Source organism: Apteryx rowi, unplaced genomic scaffold (assembly GCF_003343035.1).
Source record: "Apteryx rowi isolate R43461 unplaced genomic scaffold, aptRow1 scaffold_119, whole genome shotgun sequence".
Classification (NCBI taxonomy): domain Eukaryota; kingdom Metazoa; phylum Chordata; class Aves; order Apterygiformes; family Apterygidae; genus Apteryx; species Apteryx rowi.
The window spans coordinates 1419757-1439330 of NW_020447408.1; the positions used below are offsets into that span (position 1 = coordinate 1419757).

The 19574-nt window shown below is 38.3% G+C and overlaps 2 protein-coding genes across 7 annotated transcripts in view; one reads left to right on the plus strand and one right to left on the minus strand.

The window, feature by feature from the left end:
- ARHGAP17 (Rho GTPase activating protein 17) overlaps positions 1–14811 on the plus strand; it is a 51200-nt gene extending 36389 nt beyond the window's left edge. Inside the window, exons 11-22 of one of the 6 annotated variants that reach the window (XM_026085255.1) lie at positions 373–484; positions 1060–1141; positions 1588–1668; positions 2501–2614; positions 2971–3062; positions 3195–3351; positions 4601–4843; positions 7177–7340; positions 7743–8363; positions 9346–9369; positions 11484–11528; positions 13901–13989. In XM_026085255.1, coding sequence (XP_025941040.1) covers positions 373–484; positions 1060–1141; positions 1588–1668; positions 2501–2614; positions 2971–3062; positions 3195–3351; positions 4601–4843; positions 7177–7340; positions 7743–8363; positions 9346–9368 — 1689 coding nt within the window. In that variant the 3' untranslated portion in view covers position 9369; positions 11484–11528; positions 13901–13989. The other 5 variants (XM_026085246.1, XM_026085263.1, XM_026085229.1 and 2 more) reach the window with 5 other exon arrangements.
- A 512-nt stretch (positions 14812–15323) lies between these two features.
- TEX47 (testis expressed 47) overlaps positions 15324–19574 on the minus strand; it is a 5354-nt gene continuing 1103 nt past the window's right edge. The window contains exons 2-6 of the mRNA XM_026084675.1: positions 19456–19554; positions 17691–17794; positions 17242–17306; positions 16126–16327; positions 15324–15722 (exon numbers count right to left, since the gene is read on the minus strand). Coding sequence (XP_025940460.1) covers positions 15360–15722; positions 16126–16327; positions 17242–17306; positions 17691–17794; positions 19456–19554 — 833 coding nt within the window. The 3' untranslated portion in view covers positions 15324–15359. The remainder of the gene's footprint in view (positions 15723–16125; positions 16328–17241; positions 17307–17690; positions 17795–19455; positions 19555–19574) is intronic.

Here is a 19574-nt window from a genome sequence, read left to right on the forward strand (position 1 = left end):
CAGTGAAACTAGCAGACTATATTTACCTCTGTATGCTTTAACAAAATGCTTAAGGTTTTTTTTTGTTTGTTTTTGTTTTTTGTTTTGTTAGTGTAAATCATAAATCTCTTGGAAAAGCCTTGGACACTATTTGAAATACCTTTGAGATGTAATACAACTAGAATGAAAAATCAAGAAAGGGCCAGGGGTGAGAGGGGACTAAAGAATTATCAGATAGCTGTAACACATGAAGAGCTAACTTGGTCATAACCATATAGGATGATGATACTGAAATTGAAACTGCTCTGAAAAGAGACTGATATAACTTTTACTATTTCATGCTTATAATAACATGTTGGTATCAGTCAAATACATCTGTTCCTTATTATGTAGGGCTTATTCAGAATAGCTGCTGGAGCCTCCAAATTAAAAAAACTGAAAGCTGCCTTGGACTGTTCAGCTTCCCAGCTTGATGAATTTTATTCAGACCCCCATGCTGTTGCAGGTATTGTGAATGTTCTGAATCAGAACCTGGTATAAGTTGATATAATGGAAGTTTATTCTGTTCATTTACCTGTTGACCTGTTGCAGTATAAGGTGTTGCTCTCTGTGCAGGTAAACCATGAATGAAAGTAAATTGAAGCTCGCTCCATTGCATAACTTAACACAGATCAAGCATAGAGCATACATACTAATCACACTTTATGTATTTATCTCTGCAGGTCAGAGCTGTGTTTAAAATTCAGGTGATCATAGTAATTCCAGTATCATATTTCTTCTCATGACAGGAGTGTTAACACAATCAAGGGAGATTAGAGCCATATGTAGCTTTAATAATGTAGCTGTCTTGCAGAGGGATGACTCAAAGTTTTATCGTATGAGTTTCAAATTACAGTAATTACCAGATGACTACTTGTGTTAAGTGCTGAGCAGATATACTGCAGAAATGTCAGGTCTTCCTACTGTTTCACTGGGATTTAGGTCCTGTTGCACAGATAAAATTGCAAATCTAGGGCCAAAGTTTTAAATGAAGTCTGAAAGTGTTGGCTAAGGTTTGTCTTTTCCTGGCCTACATTGCAGGTGCCTTAAAATCCTATTTGCGAGAGCTGCCAGAACCTTTAATGACATACAGTCTATATGAAGAATGGACGCAAGCTGCAAAGTAAGCATACTAAAAATGGATGTACAGAAAATATTGCACACATTTTTATCAAATTTCCATATCATATATAAATTAAAAAGAAAAGTCCAAGCTCACACAATTGACTTTTCTGATCTAACTAGTGAGTATTTGGTGTACCATATTATTTTAAATTGTGTTGTAACTAACAGTAATTGTATTAAAACATGTTGGTGAAACACCTTGCTATTTTACACTTAAACACAAGGGCTACTTCAGGCTATTGATCGCATAGCATTGATGCTGTAATCAACTTTTTGTTACAAGGAGAGTTAATTTGGGAATTTGAAAAGCAGGTTATTRAATAACTTTCTATTTAGGCCTAATAAATACTGTTTTACATTAATTAATTCACTCTTTGTTCATGGAAGAAATCACCATTTTCTGATCTGAAAGTATGATGTAATAGAAATGTCTTTTCCTTGCAGTATTCAGGACCAGGATAAGAAGCTACAAGAATTGTGGAAAATTTGTAACAGGTTGCCTAAGCATTATCATGCTAATTTCAGGTATGAATGAGCAGCTGTTGACTTCCTGCACAGCAGCATTAGTGCTAGGGCATCACCTGTCTCAGAGCTGATCAACTAAAACTAATTCAGTTTTTTCTTGGCCACATTCCATTAGAGCATTCTGTTTTATATATCAAGTAGCTAGCATGCTTTGCTTTGGTGAGAGATATAGATAGATAGATATTTTTTTTTTTCAGTCAGGTTAATTCATTACTGACTGCAATGAAATGGTGATGCTTGGAACTCATCCACTTAAATGTCATAGTGTTGGCAGTAGTTTATGACTTTTCACCTGCTATGCTCGTATTTTCTAGGCTTAGAAATATCACCTGGATGCATCTTATGCATTTTATTTTTCCTTTTGGCTTTACCTTTTGGGAATGAAACAGAATAAAACTCTGGCTCTTAAAAGTGTGGAAGTTCCATTACATGATATGAAAATAGCTGTTGATAGGCATTCTCTACCTAAAGATTTTTTTTCCGAAAGCGTAATACTTTTGGAGGTCACTTTAAGGTGGGAGATGTTTTCCTTTCTACCAAACTCAACACCTGTGCTTCATGAGTTAGAAGCATAGCAGACAACTACCAAGCAAAAAGTCTGATAGTCTTATTTCTGTCTTTTGGGAAGTTGTCTTTAGGAGTTCTTGAAGTTTAGCTTAGTTGTTTTCACCAAGCAATGCGCTACATTTGTAATGGCCTCTCAAATGAACAGCAAAACTATTATTTGCCATAAAAACTAATTATGTCCTAATATCAGCGATGTACTAGCATATATTGTTGTGTGGGAAGAGTTCCTGCTGCTATAGTTCAATGATTTCTTTCCTTTTTGTAGGTATTTAATCAAATTTTTAGCAAAGCTTGCACAAAACAGTGATATTAACAAAATGACACCCAGCAATGTTGCAATAGTCCTGGGCCCCAACTTGTTATGGGCAAAGAATGAAGGGTAAGTTGTTTTAGAAATGCTTCAAAACAAAACTTATACGAAGGTGCAGAGTTTCTCATCAGATTGTTCTAAATCATGCAGAGTATTTGCCTAAAAAAAATAAATATTTTAAGCATGCTTTCTCAAACTGCACATCCAGATAATCTTTAAATGTGCATCTTTTTAGGACTCTTTAATGCTATAAACTTTATTAAATATTCTGAATTTCATCAAAGTGTGAAGTTGCCTTTTATGTAGTACTTAAGAGTCTTGATACATCATGCTTAGCAAAATTTGCCATTTAGGCAAGATGAAAACTTCTTGTATTTTCTTACTGTGGAATTCTGTATAAACTGTTTTATGAATTTCTTCCACAGATCCCTTGCTGAAATGGCAGCTGCAACTTCAGTCCATGTGGTAGCAATTATTGAGCCAATTATTCAGCATGCAGACTGGTTCTTCCCTGGAGGTAAATTTTTGTCATAGTATAAGGAATTTTGTATTCGTGGTAGCCCTATGCAGGTAAAACTTCAATAGTTTTTTTCATTGAGGCACCGTTTTGTAGATGCATGTCTTCTGATGCATTCTGTCTTTTTTCCAGATCAAGATTTCAATGTGTCTGGGGCATTTGTTGCAATTCCTGCTGTTAATTCAAATCACTTGTCACACACTGGGAATGAATATGAATCTGGGACACTGGAACGGAAGAGGCCTGTTAGTATGGCTGTAATGGAAGGGGATTTGTTGAAGAAGGAAAGGTATGCTTCGTTCTTGGATTAATTTTCAAACATTAGCCCACTCCTGAGAGCTGGACTACTAAGGAGGTGGTAATTGGACACACTTGTATTGGTCTCAGGAGGAGAATTTTATGGAAATAGTATAGATAACACTAGTGATTTATTTCCCCTCATGTTGTTGCAGCCTGAGGAAGGTTCAAAGGTAATGTACTGGTATTTCCTTCTGGTTATACTCAATGCATGATTAAAAGCCAAGCAGATAATTGCTGCTTCCAGTTACCATCTTCCTGTTACAGATCTGGGGGTCTGAAATCCAGAGACAGAAGTGTGTATATAGTAACATCTATGAGTATCTAACTTCTGATGTTCCATGGCTTCTTTCCAAAGCCCATAAGCTGAGGTGGTGTTACCTGGTGCCTTCATGATAAGACTTCTGATTTGATGATGGTACAGTATACCACAGCAGACAGTAGAATGCTTTAAAAAAAGTGCTGTTTTCCCATATAACATGTAGTGTAATGCTCATTTATTATCACTCATATCATGAATATTCAAGTGATGTGCTGTTTTGTTTTTAGCTATTTATGCAAATGTTAAATTGTTACCTAAATGTTAACTATGGTTAGACAYGTGAATTTATCAGCACTGACAGAAGGAAGAGAAGAAAATCAATTCAAGGTTCACTGTCTTTAATACAACAGGGATAAAATTCACTTTTAGAATTAATGTGCTGTGTACATTCTGAAATTCATTAGAATTTCAGTCTGTTTATCCATAGTTAAATAGGGGTACTTTTCTTTTTTTCTGCTTTAAACAACACAAATCATAAAAGCGTACATCCGGCGGCCTTATTTGATAGTCTGTCTTGAAGTATGTACAAGGACCTAGAGGTTGTGTGTAATAAAAACAAAATTCATTTGGCAAAACATTCAAAGAGATACTCCGGTACCTAAGGAAATATATGTATTAACATTTAAAATTACTGAGTCGTTCGACCTCATTGTCATCAATGTCTGTCTTCAAATGTAATTGAATAGTTTGTCCCACTTATGTTTAGCTTACCCCTCTGTGTGGACAGGCCAAGTATCGTTGCATGTCTTAACATTTATGGTGTTATATGCAGAAAGCGGAAGCTTTCCTTGTTGCTGCTTTGCATGCTAAGCAACGGGGGTTGCCCTTGTCTTCGTGGGTTGTAACATCCAGTTGTCCTGGTGCTTTAGTTATCTGGAGTTGGCTTGCATGGTGTGTTTACTCTTTCTTCTTTCTGTAGCTTTGGTGTCAAGGTTATGGACTTCCAAGCGAATCCTCGGAGATGTGGCACTATAAATAGAAAGCACACATCCCCAGCTTTCCAGCCACCCCTTCCACCCACGGAGGCTGGCGTGCTGGCTCAGTCTGGAGCGGAGCAGCACTCGCAGGCTTCTGTGGCTGAAACAAGCCCAGGGGGTGCTGGCTTTGCTCTCTCTGCTGGCACAGCAGAACAGTTACAAAGTCAAGGAAATGAGGATATCAGGTAAGAGGTATGGCTTCTGCTGGCAGTGGCTTAGCAGGCTGCTTTAGCAACAAACTGATATGTCAAATGTATCTGCTTCATAAAGCACCTCTTCTAATTAGAGTATATGTTGCCACATGTAAAGTATCTTCAGATATGGGCAAAAAGCACTATAGAAGAGATCTCTAGCTACATGTATTTACAACCTTAATTTGAACATCTGTTGTGGAATTGATCTTCTAAAATAAGAGAATACTTGGAAAAAAACTATCATGAAAAATACTAAAAAACTGCCCTTCTGCTATCTGCCCTACTGCAGCGGTATTGACTGCTGCAAGTCGTACTCTAGAGGTGTCCGTGCAACCTGGCTGTCAGTTTCCTGCTGAAAGAACAAAAGCTAGCAATGGCAATACTGGAAACGTGTTGGGGCTTGTTTGGTTTTTGTACATGTTACCTGGATTTGTGTTGTCTTTGTCTGTAGTGAGTGTTAGTGATGACCAGACTTGCTTGCTAGCAAGCTGGAAGTCAGTTTATCACATTTCAATATTAGTTTCTTTAGCGTAAGCATGTATTCGGGGTTTTTGTGCTACGTAATATTGAGATGCTGTGCAATCATATCCCAGGTATTATTATACGTGGATTCCAAGACTAGTTGCTGTAGATTTGCATCTTCTCTTCATATAAGGTGAAAGCAGCACTTTGCTTTCAGTAGTCATGTGGTCTGAGAGAGACGGCAGACCACACGTAAATGCCTGTAGCGCTCTCCACATATCAATCTCCCACACAGATTAGTACAGTAAAATACCACCATGGAGTTCTACAAAGCACTGACTCTTCTGCATATAACTTTGTTGTCAGCAGACATTTTTGCAAATGTGTTTGTGACAAAAGCCACCAGATTTCTAACTTTGAAAATACTTACCACATTAGAGATGTTAACAGTTCAAGCAAATGCAAGAGTAGTGTAATTTTTCTAGCTTACCTGAAACTTGTTTAAAGTGTATATTAAAACTTTTTATTTCATAAGTACAGATGATTATTTAAGGGAGCTGGGGTTTTCTGGAGCTACAACTCCTCATTCAGATACCTCCTGCAGACTAGTTTTTCTTCCACAGGTGTCTTCTGTCGTATAAGGGCCTAAAATGAAACTTTGAATGTAGTGTCTAAAAGCTGCATTTAAAATCTGCACAAACTCTGCCTTGAAGTAATTTAAAATTTAATAACAGCATCTGGAGAAATTAGTATTATAGTGTACCAGTAGAAGTGATTGAAAGGTGTTTAGTTGTCTTGAGATGAGTAAAATACTGCAAGAGATTCTAAGTACAGAGAAATGAATGAAGACTGCAAGTGCATAGGAAGTAAGAGGAGGGGGCACTGCTTAGTAGCACCTCAGTTAGCTCATACTTGAGTACTTTATTTCCCCAAGTCCTATCGCCTTCACGGCCAAAGGTCAGGAAGAGCCTGACTTGTCCTGACCTGAATCTCGGAGGTTATGCTGCGATAGCTCCCTCGCAGACAAAAAGCTCCTCGGGCTGCCTTGATCAGCTTCAGCAAGGTAAAAGCTAAACTTCAGGTAGAGTGGAGGGAAGACTTCGGCCAGCCAAAGAAATATAAAGAACCACTGCTGTCTCCACGCTCTGCTTTTGCGGTCTTTGGAGCCTTCGGAGGGCTTCCAACGGCTCCAAGGTTTTAAGCAGTGAGGACTGCATCCGCCTTGTCTGTATACTATAGTAGCAAGCTGGTTATGTCTTTCATGGATTTCTTTTTTTTTTTTCTTTTTTTTTGGGGGGGAGGGGTGTTGGTTTTTGTTTGTTTTTCCTGACAGAGCTTCACAGATTGCCCTCACTTAGTCCTTAGTAGCTACATATACCAGATAACTGCCAATGAATTTGATGTGATGCTGCGATAGGACATTTTAAAAAGGCTGTTACTAGGATGATAGGTATATTCGGGGGAGGAAATGGGAGAATTAATTTATTTGAACTTTCACGTTGGGAGACTTTATTTAAAGGATTTCCAAAGGCACTGAGGATGCTATGGCATGGAGACTGTACACTTGTTATGAGTATTTCATTCAAACAGGTATTGTGATACTGCAAAACCACTTGGATTCCCAATTTAATTTTCGTAATTAATAATCTGTTGTACAGATTTGCCTGAAACCTACGTGGGAGCTCTTTGAAGAGCATTAGGAGTGTTCAGTCTGTTATTAAATATCAGCCAGTACAGAAATTTTTCTAAAAGACTTGAGGTTCAGAAGTAGAACACGGTTCATAATGTAAACCTTAACGGGTGCAGTTCATCTGGGTGTGGCATTTTACGATCACTTTCTAATTCATTTATTTAACTTTCAGTACCTCAAAACCTAAGGACACTGCATCTTCAGCTACTCCTCCACCCCCAAGAAATGGTGGACATGCAGGCACTGTCCAGAATCAATCAACAAGTAGCACTAATCAGCTTTCTGTTAATCAGCCACAGAATGCAGCAGGTCCCAGTCCCCATTCAATGAGGCGAGGTGTGTGTTTTAATTCAGTTTTAAAACCACTAAGCTCCAGTTCTTAATGTACTGACAAAATGTTTTCTAAAGTAACTTTACCAGTATCTCTTGTCCTTTATTCCTGGCAATGGTTTAATTCACCTACATTTCACTAAGGTCTAGCTAAATGCATCTTTGGGCTCTTTCATGAATGCTGGTAGTAATGTTACCAACACTATTTAATTAAATCGCTTAAAGGCTATTGATTAGTAAACCTGTGTATGCATTTTGGTAGCTTCATACGGCTATCATTTTTATTTGATAATGCACCATTGTATTTTGATAATATACGTTAATATTCTTTTGTCCTACTAATTCATATGTTTCAGGAGTTTGCTTTGACAATACACAACCATGAAATGTCATCTCTTATCTTAACAGCTGTTAAGAAGCCTGCACCAGCACCTCCCAAGCCAGCCAATCCACCACCAGGGCAGCCAGGAAGTCAAAGTTCTGCCTCAGCTGCTCAACCACCTTCTGTCTCTCCAAAACCACCTGCTAGAAGTTCTTCTCCTCCTGGTCAACATGCAAACCAAGGAGCAGTCCAGACCTCCACTTCCCAGGTTTCTGCACCTCGGAGATACTCTAGCAGCCTTTCCCCAATACAAGCTCCCAGCCATCCACCACCACAGCCCCCAACACAGGCTACTCCTCCACTGCAGCCCAAATCAAACAGTCAAGCATCTCCTCCTGCTGCACCTAGCAGTGAGCACGGACCAGAGCAGCCCTGTTACACTCCTCCGCAGACTCCAACACCACCCGATACACCCCCTCTAGGAAAACATAATACTAGTTCCCCACTGTCACAGCCACAGCCATCTACTCAAGAAACCTCACAGTCTCACTCTCCTCCTCACACTGGTACGCTGCCAAGGCCACGGCCAGTACCAAAACCCAGGAACAGACCTAGTGTTCCGCCACCACCTCATCCTCCTACTTCTCATTCAGCTGGAGATGGTGGTATTACAAATGCCACGCAAACAGCTTCCAAAATAGTAACAGGTAAGTGGATTATTTTATCATCATCAGTGTCTCCTCAGGGAGCAGAAATGAAGAAAGTAATGTCTGTAGCTGTAAATTAGCCTTTTTTGGAAAATGTAGAAAGTACAAATAACAATTAAAATACTTAATTGCTGATGCCCTATTAAAATACCCATGCCTGTTGTGGTGCACCAGGATTGGGGGCAGCATCTTCCATAGTGAAGGTTTTCCTCGAGGGGCAGAGGGGAGTATGTATTAGTTTGCTTTATTTTTTCCTGCTTTGGAAGCAAAACATTATTACAGCAACAAAACTATTGGGCTTTCTCAGGCCTCTACATTATGGCAGTCTGTCATGCTTATGCATCTGTTGTTAAAAAGGCAAATCATTGGAGGAGGGAGATGCAGCCCAAGGATAGTGTATTTCAGCATATGCAGAAGATAAAATGCCAAAAGTGGCCAACGTATTTTGGTGGGTTTGATACCCATTGTAATAGAGAAGATACTAATGCAGTGAATGTTTTACCTTGAAAACTAAGCCTTCTGATGTGCTTTTAAGTTGGATATACAGAAGTTGAAGAATCAAATATATTAATTATATGTAATAGGTCAATTTCTAGATACATCTTCATATTTTGAACACAACCTTGTTTTTCTGTTTTGAGATGTGAAGCATAGACAACTTTTTTGTCTTCTCATAGGAACTTCATGAAGCTTGTAGTTGTTAGATAGGGGTAACATTCATTTAAATATTGGAAAAAATGCAACTGAAGACAGGGTAAAAACTAGCAGATCTTGAAATGTTCTGCTGAGTCTCTGCTTATTTTAGGTACTTTTGAAGGAAAAGGCAATGAATGTAAGAGACTAATGCTTTTAAATCTACTTCTATTCAGTAATGGTTAAAAACTTTCCAATGATGCTGCAGTGTCTCTAGAATAAGACTAATGTTTTGGAATGCAAAGTTTATTCTGATGCCTAACAGCTGTACCCCATGATGCCTTCACAGGTGGGAATGGTTACTGCGAATAAGGTTTGTACTGACCAGAAACATGCAATATAGCTAAAATGCTCCTGCACAGCAATATTTTATTTGTAGCTTTATTTTGTATATGCGCTTTGGAATATGTGCTCTCTGTCAACCCTGCATTTTATCTCATTACCACATACCATTCTGTTTGTAAGAGATATTAAGACCTATGCTTAATTTTAATAGTCCTGTGAACATTGTTTAAGTTAATCCCTAAAACAAGTCATAAAAATAGCCATATCCCTTAAATGAAGTGAATAACACTTTAAAAGTGTTGATGCAAAGGCACCAAAACTACCACTCCAGGAGTAAAGTATGAAGCAGTGACCTGTTTAAAATAAGTGTGTTCCCATCAGTGCAGGCAAATGTTGCAGCTCATGTTTTTTCTTCAATTCAACATTTTGCGTGTGGGTTTTTCTTTTTAATGTAGCTTTCACTTTAGGATTTCAGTTATTTTTTAACTACTTAGGATTTATTTGTGCAAAATACATGCTCATGTGACTAAATAATCCCTTTGCAGAAAAGCACCCAGCAGCATCTCTGCATTCTGGCATGTTTGCATTTGCATTCTGTCAACCCAGGCCTCACTAATAGTACTAGTCTGTTCAACCGTAACTGCCAAACAATACATATTAATAATCTTACTATTCATATATAATGGTTTAGAGGTGATGCCTTTTTAAGGTAACAACTGCATGACAGGCTGAAAATGTTGAGGCTGCATTCCTGAATTATCTCAAGATGTGACTATTAGTTTTCAGGAAAGATACTGAAATTAGTATTGGATTGACGAGTCAACTTGGAAGTACACTTTTTAAATAAGAGAAACTAGCAATAAATGAGCTTTTAAACAACTGAAAAGTAGCTCTGCTTTTTAAAACAACAAACTCTTACCTGATCATAACCTTGTTCTTTTGTCAGTATCCCTAAAATAAAAGGGCAATTTATTTCAAAACCAAATTCAGAAATAAGGCTGCGGTTTGGATCTTTACAGCACTTGCACATGAAATGAGATTGGAAACCTTGCTGATGAGTCAGACTTCAAGAGGCTTAACCATATTTTCTAAGTCCTGTTTCATAGGTTGACTGCCTCTTTTTTCATTTTGGAATTTTTCTGGTTCTGATGCAAAAGCTTTAATGATAGCAGACACTTAAGCAGAGTTTGTCTTACCCCAATTTAACAGGAGAAATATTTGCCCTTTAAGTAATATCCAGTTGCTCTGCAGAGCTGCTTCATTGAGGGACAAAGAAGAGGGGAGTTAAGTTATATGAACAAACCATCTGCAATAGGACATTGATTGGCACAACTGCAAATATATCTGAATTGTGAATTACAACTTAAATGGTGAACTGCAGGGATAGCTCCTTTTCAATTCAGTTAAAGGCACAACAGAGGTACACTGGACCATCCTGTAGTTTGGATGCATTTTAAAAAATATATTGAAATCAAGGTCTGATTGTCAACTTGTAGTGTTAAAACTGAAAAAACTTGCTATTATTCCTTTCAAGTGAAAGAAAGCAAATTGGCAGTGTAAGCTGTGTAAGGTAAACAATAGTATGAAAGCTGCCATGCAGCAAAGTCAGTAAAGGAAAGTTAACACTAATGGATTCTCTAGCAAATCTGATAAAAGAACCCAGAAAATCTAGTACGTTTTGCAAAAAAAAAAAGGGAAAAGTTGAAAGTTGAACTGATACGTAGGTTTACCTACAGCAGTACACTCAGTACAGGATCATCTGCTTTTTCCAGATCAATTTTTTTGATTAATATTTGCTGAGACTTAACACCACAGCATATTACATAAGAATATCTGCTCTAACATTTACACATGCACATATAAGCATTTATTTTTAAACACTGATACTATAAACTGCCTCACCTAATTTACAGTGTGAAGTAACTGGTTTTTAATTTAACCTTAAATAGTGGAGCAAGGGAAAACATATGGGAATAAATGTCATAATATCAGAACTTGGAATCCTGAAGTATTTTCAGGATACAGTTGAATTCCTTTGTCCATGTATTGGACTTTAGTAATGCTTCAAATCCTATTTATGGCTTTAAAGTAATGAGCCCTAGGAAAGAATATTCTAATCAAAAATTTCATTAAATAATCTAGATGTTTGACCAGCATTCAGTATGAACTGTATTGGAAAGTTTGATGGTAAGGAAAAGGCATATGATTGGCCAAAAATGTTGCTAATTCATAATCATGTGTGTGCTAATGGCCACTACTAACCTGTCACAAATAACACTGCTTGCTTGCATTCTCATTAGTGTAGCATGCAAAAAGAATGGCTCTGGTTTATGCTTGCTCTTACATTAACATACTAAAAGTATTGAAGACTAGAATGTATAAAGTTGTTCATGTTTTGACTGGCCAGTTTCATGCTGTATGTTTTTCACTTAATAGACATTTATACCTGGAAATTCATGTGTTTTATACAAAAGTTCATTTTGTATTTGAAGTAGCTGTATCATTTGTTTGTCACAATCAAATATTCCTTTTCTGTGTCACCTCACATTTTCAGTTACCTCCTTTTCTGGTTCACTTCTTAATATGCAGTAGTGGTAGGGAGAACTTCTGTGCCTGCCTCTGAAGTTGAAGTACTCCTTTTCAACTGTACTTTAAATGAAAATCAACAGTACAGTAGGTACTGCTAGCTATTGGGGAGAGTTCAGCGGCCCAGCTACTTAGATTCTGTGCTCATCTCTTCTACAGTCAAGCTCAGTGCAGAACATTTTGAGTAAGCTGTTGATCGTTATCATATTACATCAGATAACAATAGTAAAAATGCCTACAGAAAGATACAAAGTTTAAAGTTAATTTTAAAAGTACTTACATTTTCATCTGTTGTAGAAACAAACCCTGTAGTTGGGATAAAAGGGAGCTGCCAATGTTATGAAAACTTGGTTTTGTGGATCAGAGACTTATTTTAAATGCATGAATGTGAAATTAAGTGAAAAGGTTTGGTTTTAAAGTATCTCCAGTAATTGTTTTCTTCATTGCTATCAAAGGCCTACTGAGCAAATAGTGTGACCTATGTGTCTTCTCCTATAAGACTGCTTACTAGATACAGTTCAGTAACCAGGACATTGATTTATTTATTTAAGTGACAATAGGGGCTGGGGAGAGGAATCTAAGATTCACCCAGATGATGGATGTAACGATTTGTAACAATACTGATGGTTTGTTCTGTGCCTTCTGGTTGATTTCACTTATGACTGAAATACTAACAGTTTCTTAGCAGAATATGGTACTCTTCTCCCAAGGCTGTGATATGAGACTTGGGAGAATATGTATAGATCAACCCTCCCAAGAAAACATAAATCCTGGAATTTATGTTATAGGAAAGGTTATAGAATCTTTGAGTTTCAGTAATAAGGATGAGGACATCTAACAATCCTCTGCAAGACAAGCCAATCAGTGTCAGACACGAGTTCTGCCTACTAAATTAACAGGATCATTTAATACAAAGTTACTGCAATTCACTAGCGTACTGTTTACCCTTAGACAACAGGACCCTTACCGAAATAAGGAAGCAGGGGAGGCTGCACTCAGACTTCTTCTATTTCTGCTTTTGCCTCTTCCATGTCGTTTAGCACAGAAGCTTTCAACTTAGCACAAATCACTTACAAATGTGTAAGTTTCAGACTTAATGTTTGAGATGTGGTTTGAGATCTTTAAAGGATGCCTGTCTATGCCACCTGAGTGTAAAAAAAGTCTCTATTTGGATTCTTTATTGACTTATGTGATCTAAATGATTTTCCATTTGGAGCAGCTGCTGTGTTGTGATAGGCGATGTTTCTGCTGCAAAGTCTGTGGCATATTATAAATTAGCTTTCAAAAATACTGACTTAATATTTTCATTTACATTTATTGTGAGCTGTTCTGGATTTTTCTGGTCTTCTAACTACTAGTGCAGTCAGTCACCAGAAGTGCAATATTTGAAGTCATTGGCTTGGACAAAATTCTCCCCCCTCATTAATCAAGGGCAAAAAATACAACGTTCCTGTAATGCACAGGAAAGAAGTTTAGTATGCATTCAGTGCCTTTTTTTTGGGGGGGGGGGGTGACAGTGCCTCCTTTTGACACCATACATGTTCCCATCACTTCTAAAAAATCTTAGGTGGTGTTTAGCTGGTTGATCATCTAGATGCCAAACTTCTTGCTGAGTGACCAATCCTGATTTGATGTCAGTGTCTGAAATGAAGTATCACTTCTACAGGGCACTGAGGAATCTCATATCAAATTATACTTGCTTTCTTCCATTCTTGAAAAAGAAATGTTTTTCTCTGTTATGTACATGACTAAAAAGGTATGTAGGAGAAGCAACCCAGCCATAAGCTTTATTTGTTTGGCTTAGCCTTTTTGTGTTCATGTGTGCACATGCACATATGTGCCAGCCCTGTGTTTGAAAAGCCTTTGATCTGTCCTTTCCATTTTCTTTCTAAGGAAATGTACCAGAAACACAATATTGAATAAGATGTCACTGTCCAGACTGCTAAATTTCCTATTCCATTTTTTTTGTGCAGACTCTAATTCCAGTATTCAAGAACCACTTCAAAACCCTTCTTCAGAGCTTCTTACAGAGACAGCAAGCAAAGAACTGCACAACCACCTCATGCTAGATATTGACAATGATACAGAAAGCACTGCTCTGTAAAGTAAACTCTAAAACTTTCAACTTTCCTCTCCTGGTGGAAAACTAACAGACCTAACAGTGAAAAGCTTCTTTTGACGATATGGCAAAACTGTATAGAGTTTTGACTTGTGCACCACTGAGAAGGTGACTTAGCCATTCAGAAGAAGTTTAATGATCTGTGTCTGAACAATGGTTTTCAAAATCTTGAATGGAAATAATTGATTACTGCAGAAACTTGCATAGGAAGCATAATTGCTGCTAATACCAATGGTATTAGCAGAAATTCCAAAATGAGAAGCAGCAGAACATTAGTTATTTAAAGTGCATGTATTATGGAAATAATCTTCTTAATGTCACGGTTAGACTTTTATTTCTAGTTCTTAGACATTACAAGGAGATGCCTTGCAAGAGACATTCCCTCACTGATTTGCTGCAGATTCTTGTTAAAATATGAACCAAAAAATGCCAGAGTGCTCTTGGTGACTGCTGGTTATCAGTTGCCAGTCAAAACTGTGGATGTATTCTAGTGCCTTGAAGGACTGTCATACTGTAGAAGGAAACTTACTGTATCTTTAACCATTTCATTGCTCCTTAATGATCAGTACTTAATCCTTATTTCATAGTTATTTGTATTAACCAAACCTGCTTTGTTTATGTGAAACCTGAAACTGTTTCAGAATAAAACTGTGGAAGAGTTTTTGCTTTTATTGAAAATGGTTGAATTTTGAAAAAATTTTAGACATCTGTTTGGATTCATCAGTTGGGTGAACATTTATAAAAATTAAAGATTGTCTTTTGTCAGCTGAAGGCATATTTATTCAAGTCTCCAAACAACATTGCTGTTTCTGTGGTACATTTGAAACAAAAGTTCTACACTGGAAGTTATGCAATTATGCCCTGGGCTTTTTAAACTAATGAGTCACTGGCAGCTCAGCTTGATCTTCTTTTAAGCAGCATACTGGGAAATGAATGTGCATCTGTTCCTTAATGTGTAGACATGAATGTGTCCAGCTGCAAAGAAGAGTGCTGGATACAGCCCATATCATGCAAAGAAATGTGATGGGGCAGGCCATACAGTTTCTGTGAATGAGAGGGAGGGAGGGGAAGAGAAGACTAGTCACTTGAGAAGGAATTGAGATAACATTCATATAACTAGCTAAAAGTAATTTACTTAACCTCTGAATTCCCTAATACTCTATAATACATCTTAGTCAAGGTATTAAAAGAGACCGCAGGTTCACCTGTGAAATAAAACTGCGTTTCCTAAAGACCTTGACAGGATACATTGTACTTGGTGACTAAATATATTTATCTTGTCACCATCTCCTTCGTGCCACAGTTTGAAAGTATCAATGGCTGCCCTGGTTGTTTCCTATTTTAGACATCTCTAAATAGGAAAGATCCATCCCATTAGTAGATGTAGACCTAACTTCCTCTGTTCCTACACTAGCATTGTAACAAACTCCTACAGCTCTAAACTCAGTGTTATGAGCCAGAATTCTAGTTCTGTGCCTTAAATTGACCTTCATCCCTAAAACTGTAGGCAGCGTACCTGAATCCATAGCAGGTTGCAAAGGATTTAAATACATTCTCAGAAATTCTTCTGGACTTGCACATTCCTCAATGTTACACAAATAGTTAATTGTCTCTGCTGGGATTAGCAGCTCAGGTGCAAGAGTATGCAGATTGTTATTCAGATTGTCACTGTTGTCCTTGATAATAAAAAGTGTATTTTAGTACAGTTACAATAAAAACAGAGCTATGACACAACTACAGTGAAGGAAACTTGCCAAGAACAGCAGGGCTGGAGTTGTCATCCCTTGTTTACCAAATATAACTTTATCCTTTATTCTTAAGAGTACACAGCAATAAGGAGAGTGTAGAAAGCAACATATTACTTCATGAGTGACATTTACTGGCTTTAAGCATGTTAGTACAATTGATTAGTTTAAAAATAAAATTGTGGACTTCCTTAACATTTTAACACAGCGTCTAGAATTCTCGCAGGTGTATATGCTTGTAAACTGTATTTGAAAGACAAGTACATCTGCTTACTGGTGTGGTTTGGGGGGTAAAGCAAGTAAAATTCTTATAGCATAGGTATTTAAAGTTTACCTCAAACATTTTTGGAACATAGGCTGCCAGTTTGAAGAGGAGAGTAAGACACTCTGCGACTACCTCTACTGTAGACTGTGATTGTGTTGCATCTTGTAGATATGTCACAGGAGGCGTCACTGTTGTAACATACCAGTCTGGGAACAGTCTGGTTGGGATGTTATGCGACACCACTAAAACTTTAATTTCCTGGAGTAAAGCACTGAGTGGAAAGAGTGAATTCCATCCTTAAGTACAGCAAGGAGTTTTTACCAGATGTTTGAGTTTCATAAGCTAAGCATTGATCCGTTTGCATTCCAGAGCTATGCTACAGCATTATATGCATACAGCATTATCATAGCACCTTCTCCCCAGTCGTTTTAAATTTTGGATCTAGCCATAGGAAACTTTTTCATGTTGTACTGCAACATACTGTGCAGGGTTATTGAGCAGACTGTGAAGGAACAATTTTGGTCAAATGTCACAGTAAGAAACAGGCAAAAGAGCAGCAGGCGTTTAATAAATGCAAGGGTATGATGGTAGCTTTCTTTGACAGAAACTCCTTTTACAGACAAGAAAATTATGTGGCTTTCATGAGCCCAGATTTCAGTGAATAAATAAGGGGCCATAGAGGAACCTATGTACTGGTTAAGCTAGAGAAGACAATAATTGGTTGAACTCTGTGGTAAGTGGTAGGCAGTGTTGAAAGTGGAAATAGCAGGCTGGAAGGCAGTGACTAACGCTCTGAAGATGACTTTAGAATTCTAGTATGTATATTTACAAGTGTTTACAAAGCAGGATACAGAAATCATGCAGGCAACTGGAACTAAGGAATGAATTTTCCTATTTTCTTAAACCTTTCAACACTCTTGACAGTTGAAGTCTTGGCAACTTGAACATGAACTTCAATGCAGAGGACTGTGCAAGAGTCCAGTGTCACCTAGCCAACTGCTCCCTGCATACAGAAAGGATGCATGTCATATTAACTTGAAAATGTTATTTACACTGTGGTCCACAGTTATTCAATGCGAAAATAAAATAAGTTATCATAGCTAATGTTCAATTTAACCTTAAAGGAAGCATTCTACCACTTCTGTTACAAATTTTCTTTCAACTAAGCTAATGTGAAACACTTACTTATGTCCTTGATTTTGGAGAGAAGCTAAATCTTGGATGATAAGATGTATTGTACCAATGCAAGACTGCAAAGGAAAAGGGAGAATTTTTATGAAATTGCATATTACAAAATAGTTGTGAAAACAAAAATTCATCAGCTGCCCTGTAAATGGGCTTTCCCTTTGAGTTGCCAACACAGAGGACAGAGCATATTGTTCCTACTAGCTCTGGCAAAGTTGTCTGACTGTCAGAATAAAATTCTGGGGTAGTTACCTGAAAACAGAGTGGAAAAAAATCCAGAGGTAAGCTACCAGCACCACCACATCATTATTAAGGTCCTAGCTCTTATTTTAACCCTGTGTATGGAGTAGGATGTGACTATTCATTTGCAGCTAGCTGGATCTTAGAACCCCAGTTTGTATAAATGTGAATCAAGCTACTTGATCCCAAAAGGGATTTACATAACTTACCTCTATTACATGAAGAACACAACTGGAATAGAGAAGAAGTAGACCTGAGACTTGTTCTCCTGAGTGGCATTTTAATGCATTTTCAAACAATCTTTTGTGGTAACCTGTTTCAAAAGTAAAATTGGCAGTTTGTCATATGGCTTATAGTGATTGTTCCACCAAGTTAGCATTGTATGTCCTATTCCATATTCTTCTCTCTGCTGCCACAGACAACAGATTCATAGATTATGCTTTTATTATTCAGAGAAAATGTAAAAGCATTGTTAACATGGGAATCTTTTCTTGACATATGCACCGACACAATTCATATTAGCTCTTAAAGCTGCACCAAAATCTGCAATATTTGTCTTAAGTGGCTGAAGTGTGAAATTCCCATTAGCATTTATTTACTGTAAAGATGTAGTTACATCTTTGTTGCTGTAGTTGCTTTTAAATACATTACCTGAAGGCCCTGAACGTAGAGCACTTCAGAAGTTTTGCATGTGCAGTCAAATTCTTGCCTCTGCTTGACATTGGCACTAATATATTTATTTATTAAAAACAACTTTATGTATCCCACTCATCAGACAAAACATTCAGTATACATTAATTACTTTGCTGAGAAAGTCATACTTGAAAGTTGGTTGTAAAAGCAGTATTATATTTTGAAAATGAAGTCTCTTTTTCCCCTCAGGGATTATAATACTTGTGTCTTATTTGCTAAGGAAGGATCCTAAGTGATAATTCTCTTTATGTTATTTAACAAAATGGTATTTTTTTTTATTTTCTGTGCTACTGCAAGGCTTACATGCATCACTGCTGTATGCTGTCCATACTGTCACTCTATTATACATGCAATGCAATGAGCATGACTTTGGTATGCGGCACTTTGCTACAATTATGCAATATTTACAGTTTTGATGTAGTCAAAGAGATTTTATAAAAGATGAGAATGAAATACAACAATAGAATGTCACCTAAGAGATCACGTAGAATACCAGCATGTGTATATATAATGCAAGCTATATTTAAGAATCCTTTTCAAAACTTGAATTGAGGATAAAGTCAGCTCCCTCTGGTGTACAGCATCAGAACTACCCTTTAGAGTAAAGGGAAACTGTTAAGTAGTCAGTGAAACCAGAACTTCCGTATAGTATAGGAAGAAATTTGCAAGTTAATTTCTCATGTCTTTTCAGTTCAGTGTCATGAAACACCATTTTTAGTTGTGCACATTGGTTTCACTTTTTATGCGTCTTTGGTTTCTAAATCCTAAAAGGAAGTACAGTCATACTGCAGCTGTGCGTGCCAGAGCCACCCCCTGCCCCGTATGAACTGGATTTTCAACGAAACTGCTGCCTAACTCGGTAGTTAGTTCCTTTATCTTAAAAATAAAGGTCCTTATGGGGCTGGTCTGAAACCCCTAACATATCACATCCTGGACAGAGAGAAGGCGAGTGCATTGCACGCCAATGCAAGGGCAACAGGTACCCGCATTTAATCGGAGCGAGGGGGAGAAAAAAAGCCTTCAGGATGAGCAAGGGCGCACCCGAGGACGACAACCCGTGTGCCCGCTGCAGCGGGTAGCGGGGACGGGTCTGCGGGCGAGGGCATGCCTGGGGTCGCGCCTGTGCGGCGCACCTTGTGTCACCGCGCTGCGACAGCTTTGCCGGGGAGCCTGGGGGTGCCCGCACCGCCACATCCCCCTCTGCCCCCGGGCGCACCGCGGCGGCGCTTTGGCGACCCAGGCCGCGAGCCGAGGGGCTGCGGGCACCCACCTGTGACCCACCTGTGACGGCCGCCGCCTCGGCGCCCTCGCCCAGCTGGGCCGCCACCACCAGCCTGTGGAGCGGGAACCGGCTCTGCGGACAGAGAGGGGCGAGGCTCGCTCACGCCGCCGCCGCGGCC